This window comes from Scomber japonicus, chromosome 13 (genome assembly GCF_027409825.1).
Source record: "Scomber japonicus isolate fScoJap1 chromosome 13, fScoJap1.pri, whole genome shotgun sequence".
Lineage (NCBI taxonomy): Eukaryota > Metazoa > Chordata > Actinopteri > Scombriformes > Scombridae > Scomber > Scomber japonicus.
In genome coordinates, this window is record NC_070590.1 from 10,242,525 (window position 1) to 10,254,795 (window position 12,271).

Sequence of the window (12,271 nt, forward strand, 5' to 3'; positions counted from 1 at the left end):
AATATAATATAAAAATATATAAATACAATTAAATAAATATTGATTCCAAAGAATTAAAAACAGCAGTATATATGTATTCAGTAACATGTTAAATATTTAAAAAATGAGGGGGAAATCCCTCCTCCATGAGCAAACTCATAAAAGTCTGACTTCATATGTAACCCCCTTTTTTCTATTGTAATTTAATTACACATTTTTTCTCAGTAGCTGTAACGGATTACACTTACATCTATAATTAAATTACATAACACCGTAATAATATGTGCAGAGAGGATCTCAACGTGTCCAACTTGTTTGATTCATGTGAATAAATGTCATGCTGTCACGATGCCCGACAAAACATCAACACAGCGAATCCACTGACCACGTGGTACCGGGACCAAAAATACCAGCCAATCACGTATTTTGTAGTAGCAGCAGCGTCCGGGCAGCCAATCAGAAAAATGTAGTGGGTTGCCAAGCAGCTCCTGTGACTAATGCCTGTCATATGACTGTGACACCCATGGAGACAGTTACAAGGAACAAGATTTGCTCTTGGATTTGAAAAAGAAGAAAAAATAGACCTTCTGTACCGAATTTATTTTGGTACAAAAATGCCCCCGACTCTCTTTCAGAAACTTTTCAACAAGAGAAATGCGTTTTCGTCGCCGCCCCCGAGATGTAGCAAAGAGGACCCAGCTTTCAGGTAGCTATTTTATATGTGTGTGTGTATGTGTGTGTGTTTGTGTGTGTGCAAAACGTTGTAGCCTACGTGTGTGTACGCTAACGTAATTTATTACTTTCGCCGTGGTGTCTAGGAGCATGACAGTTTTGGGACGTTGTGAATATTTTCAAACACGGAGAGGGGGTGGGCACTTTACAAATCAACGCTGTGTAGTTTTGTTCATGATTTGTGCCTGTTGGTGAGGTCAGCTAACGAGGCTAATGCTAGCTAACAGGACGTTAGCGGGGCTTGCTTTGCTGCACGTTGCCTCCTCGCCTCGATGGGACTCAGCACTTTCCCCCGCCTTCGTTTACACAAGTGTTGCAGCTCGTGTTTTTGTTGATAATAATAAGCTGTTAATAAGTTGATAATAATAAACGCTTCCTTCTTGACGTGACGTGAGGTATATAATCGGAGGTTTAATCGCTCATAAGTTGCAGAAGCAGTGTCCCGCTCTCGCCTTTGTCTGCGCTGCTGTCCCTCTTTGTGTTTGTGTGGTGTTTAAGCCTATGTGGTGGGAAGAAAACAACTACAATACAGGCACGGTCCTTTTGTCGCTTATCGTGAGCAATAGCCCCGATAACTTGGTGCAAAGTACAGCTGGCTTCTGTCAGTCCTACCGACGGTACTGTACTCCCCGTCAGACAGCAGCAGCGGAGGACACTGTGTGCTCTGTATTAAAGCACATGTGATCACTTCAGTCCTCACTGATGATAACAGACAAGAACCTCCGACTATAACCAGGCTTCAGCCTCAGTAGACAGACCATAGACTGTGAATGCACGATGTTTAAATAAAGAAAAAGCAGATGATGAACGCTTGTGTGTTTTTAAAAGGAGACGAATCGGATGTTTATTGTTTAGTTTTGTCATGCGTGATGCCTTGTGTTAACACAGTAATGCTGCACTGGTCGCAGGTGTTTTGCAATGCACAAAAGCAATTGTTTAGCAACTACTTTTACTTCTAATGTCGAAAAGATGTATTTGGGTGTATTTTTTTAACCTGAGAAATTGTTGTAATAAAAATGCATCATAGTGCTGTCGTGAGATCAGTAGCCATTTCCCAATATTGACATGCTGACTATGATTTTGATCATCCATAGCAGAGACTGATGCTAGCTACAAGAATAACTAATTATAGTAAAAGGGGGATTATATGTTAATAATAGTCTAAAGTTGTCTTTGTTATTCAGTTTTTACATCTATCCATGCAGTCAGAGCATGAAACATTTCTCCTATCAACAAGTAATATGACTAGTTCTCAACAAGTTCTCGTTGTTAAAATATCCTAAGGCTATATTCAACCTGAGTGATTAATGCATCATTGAGCTGATACTCTATACTCCCTGAGTTGATTTGCAGTTTCCCCGCAATGTTCCCATACACATTCTGGGTCAGGGTCAGGCCTGCCAACAAGGGGAAATTGCTCTTTTTAGTTTTTAAATACACTTGCATTGGAAACATTGTGCTTTTTCGGCCCCTCACACATGGTAGATATATTTACCAGTGAACCTGAAGACTCACCTCCTTATGGTGCCGCTTGCACTTTGGCCCAGGTCTGTGCCAGAGCACGTTCCTCGGCCATAAAGGTGCCCTGCACCCAGTGATATAAATGCTGTGAGCGTGTGTAGCTGGCTGGCCTCAATTCTAGAGCAAAGAGGCAGACAGCAGGCGTTTCTGTTAACTCGGTGGTCAGCTGTGCTCTTCGTACTTCTGGCATGAGGTACGCATTCATCAGGCATGCACTGCTTTTGGAGAGGGTAGAACTAGGTATGGCGAAGGAGAGGTGGATGGAGAGGACACTTGGGATGGTAGCAGGAATAGGCAAGAATGCATAATTTATGATTATAAAGGATTTTGGATCCAGTTAGAAGTAGATGATCAGAGGGGGTATTACAGACTTCCAGTTAGACCTCATTTAATGGGAGAGAGGAACAAAGATAGTTTGGGTGGTCAGGAAATGAGAAGACTAAAAGTGACAAAAATGGACAGAGGAGAAGAATGAAGTGTGACAGACAAAGGTAGACTAGAGAGGCGATGATGTTCACAGTATCGTGATCCTCAGCTAATGTTTTGAAATGTTTAAAAACTTCTTTGAACTTAGGACTGCTTGAGAGCAGACATTATGAATGGAGCTGGTTGGATATAGCATTGCTCTGAATAATAATATTAAACACAAACAATAAGATATGTTGTCAGGTTTTTTTTACATTCAGATACCAATCAACCTTAAAAAAATCCAGTGAGGGTTGGCCTTCATCTAGTCCAGTATTAAATTTCCAGAGATCCAACTGAGTGATACCCCAGTGAAAACCTGGCAGGGGATGAAGAAAAGGTGGTCTTTAAAAAAAAGGTTTTACTGTTTTGTAACCCTGTCGCCTTGCATAATGCATCCCGACCCCCGAAGCTCTATTACAGCACAACACTGTGCCCTCTGAAATACCACAGAGGGCAGCAGGTTGGCCGACCCTGGGAGGAAAGCCTTAAAAGCCCCTGCTGCAGCACCTGACCAGGGACGGCATACTGTACATTACACAGAGAGCCCCTGGTTCATCCTGCAGCCAGTCAGAGGCCTGAGCATCAGCCAACAGCTTTGTCCTCCCCACCCAAACCCAAAATGCTTGTCCTGGTTGCCCACTGCTGCCTTCTTGACCTGGGTCATACAGAAGAGTGTTTGTGTGTGTGTGTGTGTGTGTGTGTGTGTGTGTGTGAGAAAAGATGAGATTTGTGCCTATAAGGGATGACTGATGTCAAGATCATATAAAATCCAACAGGCACTAGTCTGTAAAATAGCTAAAACCTTTGTAAGAAACCATGTGGAGCATTCAAAATGTCATGTAGACTCGCTAATATTGGATTTGATTCGTGTCCCCCTGGCAAGCAATGTATCCCAGAATCCTCCTTCACTTGTGTACATGTACGACATTACTTTCTTTTACATCATATTTTATTATTTTATTAACAGAGAAACCTTTTCCTTGATGGATTGTAGGAAGAGAAGTAGTAGTGTGCCAGGTTCCTGACTGGCGTGGCGTCCTTCCTCCACCTCCACCGCGTACTTTCATAGCTCAGTGTGTCATGTGAGGCTTTCATCAATCTCAAGCTGTCATGTTTGTGGGACGATCACATGGCTGCGTTCTCAGTTACTGGCATAAAGGTGCGAGTTGAATAAGAAGAGAGAGAGAAGTGTGTGTGTGTGTGTGCGCGTGTGTGCGTGTGTGTGTGCATGCATTTGTGTAACTGCATATTTCTAAGTATGTTAGCGTCACACATTTACATTTATGTCACATATAGCTTTGCATTGCAAGCCTGTGTGTGCGCGTGCGTGAATGTTGCAGGCCTGCCAGGGTTCTGCAAAGACAGCGGCTGTCATCAGGTTCCTATCAGGGGTATTTTAAGTGGCCACACGCGGGCTTCTCAGAACTGCAGGGTCATGGTAAAGATATAGTTTTACGTAAAAGCTGAACACACAGACACACACACACACACACGCATGACACACGCAGTAGCTTTCTGGTGAGTGCTAGTATGTTGGCTTAACATCTAGTTAGGCCTGCATGTCCTCTTACTTTATGAGTACATCAATGGAAGCGTTGCACATGTTGCACTCACTGCAGGATATTGAGCTGGGCTGCTGTTGATTGACTGGTTGTTAGGGCCTTTCTAGATCAAGGTAAACGGATATATGACCATACCAACACCTGACAAATTGTAAAAATGGAGAACTTGTAAATCTAATTAAATATCCAGACTGTGTTTTGTTGAAAAGTTTCCAGTTTCACAGCTGATACGCGATACAAGGGCAGCAGGACTTCACAAGCAGTGCAGCAAGCACAACAGTACAACATTTAAGTCCAACATCACTTTTAATTTTTTTATGTTAAAGTTAAATAAGTCGGTCAAGGCTGGCAGGATAATTTCATTGTAATTAGCGATGAATCTTTCAATTATTTGATCAATTCATTGATCAGTTAAGTCCATAAAGTGTCTGAAAATCATTTTAAAAATAGTGGCGAAATATGTCAAATTGTTTTCCAGCAGTCCACAACCCTAAGATAGTTTATTATCATCACACAGGACTAAGGAAACCAGAACATTTTCACATTTGAGAAGCTGGAATCAGAGAATATGGACATTTTTTTTAAAAATGGCTCAAAACAATTAAATCTAATATAATGGTTGGCAATTAATTGAATAGATATTAAAGAGAGACAGATATTAAAAAGAACCATGTATAAATATACTTTTTAAGTTCCTTAAACCTCAAGTTTCCTGTGCTCCTCTCTCAACATTAGAGGTTTGTATGTAGTTAGAATGAATTTATTTTCAGGACTGCTTAACTATGCTATTAAAACTGCTGCATTATACAGCAGTGCATGCCTTATTTACATGAAACACAAGTGAGGATGAAGTCCAATTTTTTTTGCGATAATCATCAATCAGTTAATCAATCAATCAATCAGACAACCTCCACTGAAAGGAGTAGGACATATTTGTTCATTTACTCATTTACACTTTTCTTTAACCTTGAATGTCCATTAAAGAACAAATCCTTTTCATTCAGCCTTTGTCAAGTAAATCACTAAAACCCTTATCAGCACAGGACAGACGATGAGCAGTGTGATTTGTGCGTCTGCTGGGATCCTGAAAGTCAAACCTCCGCCACATCACCCAATTAGCCTACTTTCAGCCTCTAGATTAGACAAAGGGAAAGAGAGGAAGGTGATAAGGAGAGATGTTGGAGGGGGGGTTGTGCAGGATGTGCTGGCTGACAGTACAATCACTGTAAGGCTGAGAAATGAATCATGTCTATCATATGACACTTAGTTTCCCTTTTGATTAGAGGATAGGCTATCTTAATTTTAGTGTATTTTACTTGCTGCAGTCATTAATAGTCTAAATCAGAATCAAAATAGTCTATTGTCATTGTACATGTACAACAAATAAAATGAATGAGTAATTAGCACTAAAACGAACTAAAAACTAAACTAACTAAAACACATAATACACACACACACACAATACCTTTCATTCGCTGCCATCAATATTGCACGATTCCCCTTCATATTACACTCAAAAATTGCCGTTGCAGTTAATACAGGATCAGATTTTTTTGGAACATTTAGACCAGTCATTGCTTTAGGAGTGTAAAAAAAAAAAAAAAGAAAAAGAAAAAAAGGAAAAATGTGCTTTTGCAAACCCCACAAAAGCAAAATTGAACTTCTGCCCTGATTTTTTTTTTTTTTTAAAACAGCTCTCACCACTCCTGTTCAGCTCTGTTGACAATACACTCATGTGATTCTTTGTGTGACACAATCATACGCTCATTACTCGGCACTCCCGGTCTGTCATGTGTTGCTGATTCAGAAGTTGTGACTCAGGAATAAGGCAAAGTACAGACACACACACACACACACACACACACAAGTCATTTACTAATACACACTCATTCACATACGCACACACACACGTATGTACAGTGTAAAGATAAACACATGTTGCAGGATCTATAAAGGACACTTTAAAGAGAAGAATAGCAACAATTTGAGCCCCGAACTGTAAAAACTTCCACAGAAATACACTGATAAGTATATACTCTGCAGATTAAATTTCATTGACTATCTTTATGTAGATCTTGATATTTAGTTTTTTGGGGGTTTTTTTTATAACCATTGTGACTTTGACTCTTTTGTACTCTTAATTGATTCCAGCTAACATCAACTTATTAAGAGTCTACTGTACAGTCTGAATCTATTGTGTGTCTGTGAGTGCAGTAGCCTCAGGGCGTTGTGGCGTCTTCGCTCACTCACACTCATGTGATTGCTGGAATGCAGAAGTCCTTAATGTGACTGAACCAACAGAGAAATCAGCAGGTATGCAGGTAGTCAGGTGCTCCCAGGTCCCATGGGCCAGCTCTTTTTCCTTGAGGGAGTTTACTGTAGGTTAGCTGTAGCAAAACAATTGTTCATTCAAAGGAAGCTCAGCATTACGTGTTGGTGTGCCAAGATGTGCCTCTGCAAGCAGGTACACCAGTCTAGACGTGGAAGGTTTCCAGTTTGACAAGAGTGTTCAGGATTGATGCATTCACGTATGCTGGGAACATTCGTGCACTAGTTGTGCTTATAAGAGATTTCTAAAAGATAAGATGTGATCACTGTTCTTGTGTGTGACTGCGACGATGCATATCTAGAAGTCATAATGCATGTGTAGCATCATGGGAAAGTAGCACCACAGCACAAATATGAACTGTACGTACAGCTCAGGGCTCAGACCATCTCGAGCACACCTAGAGTTTAATTGCACTGTTTAGAGATGCACACTAAAAACACAGTATAGGGATAAAGTTCAAGAAATTTCCTTTGAGCTGTCATGCTAGATATTTTATTACATGACTATTTTGGTATAAACATTTACCTGCCAGTGAGGTGGATACTTTTCTTAGATTTACTTGCCAAATGGAAAATCTACCCATCTACCCACATGTGGCGCTTGCTGGTTGTTAATTTCAGACCCGAGTTGCCATGCAGTCAGTTTAGGAGTGTTAAGTTATCAGTTTGGCAGTATTACTGTGCAATGTTCTCTCAGGACAAGTCATCTCAGCAGTCATCACCTCCAGGGCGGCTGCCCTGAAAACCTGCTTCTCTTCATCTAGATTGTTCTACGTGTGGTTTGTCACATCACTCATGCACACTGTGTCTGAGGTTTTAGTGTTCACCTTTGACCTTTGACATATGTTGCTGCCATTATGTAATCTCTATCTGCAACCTAGACTGGATTTGCATTTTTATAGTAAATTTTATTTTAATTAAAGAATTTGCACTGGGGCGAGAAGTGAAACTCTTATTTACTTGATAAGATAAATGTCTAATGAAGGTAACCTAAAAAAGTCAGTTTCTTAGTGTTGGACGTTCTCTGCAGCAGAAACGCCATTAAAATGTCTTTTTAAGATATTGAGGGATGTTTGGAGGAGAAGCTGCTGGACCGAACAGAAACCTGTCACACACAGCCGGAAGAACGTCACACAGCTTGGACTGACGGGTTATTTATGTAACTGTCTCTCCGTCTCTAACAAACACACACATGCACACACACAAACACACACACATGCACAGACGTCCCAGTGGTGTTGGAGAGAGAGTAAGAGGGCCCTTTGAGGTCAGTAAGGAGGCTGGTGTCAGACTCACTGCAGTCCAGGAAAGTTGATTGCTTTGTTATGACTGTTTATCAGTATACACCTCAACTATGTTGCAGAGTTTATATCACTGTCAGATAATATTATTTTTCTAAATTCTTCAAGAAATCAGAGATGATCAAGATATGTAGCTCAGGAAAAAAGAAATTGTCAAATACAAAAAAAAAAGTGAGAGAATTTAATACGCTCAATATGTCACACCCATTATAATGCAGTTGAATTTCCTACTGCTTCACAATGAACTTCTTGATGCTATGTTACACTTGAACTTGTATTTCAATTGTACAAGTCAATGCTATGGGCCATTGATCCATTGATTTATGGTGCTCTGTGGTTCTCTTAGCTTTCTGGGGAAGGTCAATTAATTATATTAGTATTATTATTACAACTGGCTCCACACCCAGATTTTTATTTTTATTAAACTAAAATATCTTGAATATCTGTTGAGACATAAATTTATGATGCATGTCTGTGCACTCTGAAGAAGATTAGACAACCATCCAGACTTTAGACTTCACCCACACTAACCACAATTCACAAACGTGCATGAAAACCCCCTTAAAATAAATACAGTGATGGGAAGCAAAGATTAGCATCCCTACGCCAACTTTGTGACAGATCTGTGACGGATACAGTTTCACTACTCCTTTACTGACTTACCGCTCACTTTCCTACTTTACTAGATACTTCTATAAACTGCCATTTATCAGAAAAGTAAGTTTAAGAGGAATCAACATCTGGAAAGCTTTCACTTCTACAAGTGTGGCTTTTTTTATTTGTATTATTTTTATTTTTGGCTCCTCTTTATTTTTAAAGAGGACAATTATTTTTGGACATTTACTCTACTATGTGTTTCCAACTTGTTGACGAAAGAAGGCTAGAAAGAAGGGGCGAGGGGACACAAGGGAGAGAGGAACAAAGGGTTGGATTAAGAAACAACACACAAACAAATCCCTACTGTCACTCTCTTATCACAGTGCTTTCTGGCAGTCAGCAGTCTGGGCTCGCTGCTGTCGCTGCCTCTGTACTGTCCAGCATACACAGAGCTCCTGCGATCACCTGACAGTCTCATGTTGTTGTGTGAATTTAGTTCACCGCTATTCTTAGACCCCCGCTTTGGCTGAGAGAGGAAAGAGGAGAGAGAAGAGAGAGGAATAGAGAGAGAGAGAGGGGAGAGGGCTGGGGAAAGACTGGCAGACTCGCAATGATGCCCAGGTAGGAGTCGGTAATATTTAACCAGGCTTACATTGCATCCCGAGTGGCCGTGGTTGGGTGTCGGTTAAAGCAGGTTTGAGAACAATGCTGTTGTTTTTCCTTGTTAATTGTGTCTTGTGCTATAAAGTGTCGGCAACATGTGACTGTGAGGTTTCCACCTGGACGGCGCTCGCAGTTTGAGGGAAGAAGGCAGTGTTTTTTTTGGTTTGGGTGTTAGGTGTTGCACTGATGATGAAAAAGATTGATTCCCCTTCATGTGAGGCCAGGTTACATAATGTGGATTAAGGGGTTTGCGTTGAAGCATGCCTTCTGTTTCTGTTTTTTTCTTGTTGATAAGAAAGAAGCTGACTGTACCGAGTATGCTTCTAGGGTGGAGTTTTACACGTGTGATCTCATATTTAGCAGCTTTTGTTAAGGAAGAAGGTGTGTCATTTCAAAGAAGGCACACTTGTGGTCGTCTTTGCATTTTTATTTATTTATTTATTTAATTATTTTTTAACGTAGCCACAATTAAACTGTTGCATGTGCTTTCCTGTTTTGAGATCAACAGGTTGAGCAAAGGAGATAAGTTTGAAGGTGTTTTGTGAGGGAGAAATCTGCACCAAGTTTGAATATTTTTGAGTCCTTTTTTTGGTTGAGACCGACAAGGTCAGGGCAGTACAAGTATGTAACAGTCATGAAGTCATGTGCTGCTTTTATGAATGACTCCCCTCTCTCTTCTGTCAGTGCTGTGACAGTCACAAGCTCACTGATGGGATACTTCCTCCTTTTTGCTCTCATTCTGCTTCTCTCTTTCTTTCAGATGTTTTTTTTTTTTTTGGTCTATCTCAGATGCTTTTTTTGTGTGCGTTTCTGTTTTATATTATTACATTTCCTCTCCTCTTCCTCTTCCTCTTCCTCGTGCTTCGTTTTTTGTTGTTGTTTTGTTCCCAGCTTTTGTTCTTTGTCTCCTCACTCCACTTCTTGTTTTGAACCCCATCTCTTATTTGTGCTCTTTTCTTTTCCTTTTTTCACTTTAGTGTCGGCTGCTACTTATAAAAAAGGCAGTCTTTTTTTTGCTATCTTGTCCTGTGTTTATCCCTTCTTCTTCCTCCTCGATTCTCTCACTCTTCGTCTTTTCTTTTCTCTGTTATGTTTAAAACAAAGGGAGCAGTGAACTTGGTGTCTCTGCAAATTATGCAGAATTCCTCTGGGCTGATCTGTAACCAACACATCATCTTATTTTTGTCGTTGCTGTTCCCACATTGGGTCAGAAAGTATAAGGGGATCATGTTACTTCTGGGCAACGTCATATTTAGTAATACAAGCTGCACTGTTTGTTCTTTGTGCATTCAAGACTGTGTCAGAACATTAAATATTGGCAGAAAACTTTGAATTTGGTTGGATTTAAAGATTAAATCAGTTAAAATGGAAACAGATTATTACTCTAAGAATATTCCAGTATTGTCAATACAAATGTACAATGATGCACATAACAGTTACACACATGAAAACCAGCAGCAGAGTCAAATATATAAATAAACGACTCATGAAAAGCTACACTCCGATCGCAGGGAAACATGTGACTGCCTAAAGCATCGTGTGATGTGTAATCTTGCACACAAGTCTTTGAGCCAAATATTGACCCGGCCCCATACAATGCAATTTGAGCTCATTATGTAGGCCAGGCAGGCATTATGTCACCCGTTTAGCACTCAGACTGGGTAAGAGGTTGGGTCTCCCCTTAGAGAGGAGCCAGGAAGAAAAATCTGAAGATGTTGTTTCTTTTTTGTGAAGCCATTGAACAAGATCTTCCATTAGCCGTCGGTACAAACAAAGGAGCAGAGTAACAGCCATTTACCCGCTGAGTATCTGACTCCAATTCAACCCACGTCCAGAGGAAGGTTGAAAACCAATATTATATGTCAAGTCATTAAATTGATTATCAACATGTCACAGTGTTAGACTAAAAGTAATGTAAGTGAATAACCAACGTCTGCCTGGGCATTGGCACGATAGCTACAATGGTATGTAAAACCACAGGTAAAATAAGTACACATTTAAAGCCCAATTTTAAAATCATCAACATGGCAATTGGAAAATCTGACAGCGATGACTCTTTGTTATTCCAAGAATGAAGTTAAAAAAGCCCTGCTTCAAACAACCTGTGATTGGAATACCTCTGAACTGTGCAGGAAGAACCTGCATGTTTGGACTCCAACATTCTGAATCATAAACCTCAGTGTCAACAAATGGCACATGTTTTTTGGTTCATTTGTGAGAACTTGCTACATGCCTAAGAGGTCAGTAATCCTTGGCTAGGTCCACAAGGACCTATCGGAGCCTCCTGAACAGATGGAGCAGTTATGCTAAGTATAGGAGTGACACAAGAGATGCAGATGTGTCCATCTGATAAATTTCTACAGACACTGATATTATAATTGGCAGAATTAGAAAAGTGGCCAAAAGCCACTTGTCATTGTCAATAGTAGTTGCACTTTTCCTTCATGTGCTTCATGTTTTAATGTAGCAGCAACAGCAGGCCTCTAATGTGAAGCCACTCTGGAAGTTTTGGCACTGCCAACAAGATTAACTGTGCAGCAGGGTGTATGCAGGGAAACGTGGCTTCTGCCATTGAATGCCCACAGGACCTAGCTACAAGATCTAGTACTGGTGACGTTTCCATGCATAAATAAAGCAAGTCATAGTACAACCAGTGTTTCCTACAGGAGCCCCAAAAAGTTGCTCTTTTATTGCTGTTTTTCAAGACCCTGTCTGACAAATGTCTTTGGTTTGACAAATTAACACTTAGACTGCAGCACATGACTCGCTCCTTCCTACTCCCCGGCAAGACTGAATCATTTCGCCTCAAAGAATGCTGGTCATACTTTGACACCAGTGTTAGGTAAATAGTGACTGACATCCATGGGAATGTACAAGTAGAGCCTCTTCCTCTCACACAGACAACAACACACTCAGGTATTCCCTGTCCCGTCAAGGCTCACTGACCAAGTGCTGTCTCTGAATGTGGGCTCGTGTGTGCAATTTGTTGGCAAGTGAGGTGGACTTAAGTGTTCCTTCTCCACCCCTCCCCACCAACCCATTTACTATAAACACCTGTGTTTAGGGACGCTCCCAGATCCCCAATAAAAGGCTATATTTAGGTCCAGCTCTTTGTCCATC

At 40.7% G+C, this 12,271-nt stretch overlaps 1 protein-coding gene across 2 annotated transcripts in view; it reads left to right on the top strand.

Moving 5' to 3' along the window:
* The first annotated feature begins 470 nt into the window (after positions 1-470).
* Positions 471-12,271, top strand: part of fnip1 (folliculin interacting protein 1) — a 39,226-nt gene continuing 27,425 nt past the window's right edge. For both annotated transcript variants that reach the window (XM_053332313.1, XM_053332314.1), the window contains exon 1: positions 471-685. In XM_053332313.1, coding sequence (XP_053188288.1) covers positions 594-685 — 92 coding nt within the window. In that variant the 5' untranslated portion in view covers positions 471-593. The remainder of the gene's footprint in view (positions 686-12,271) is intronic.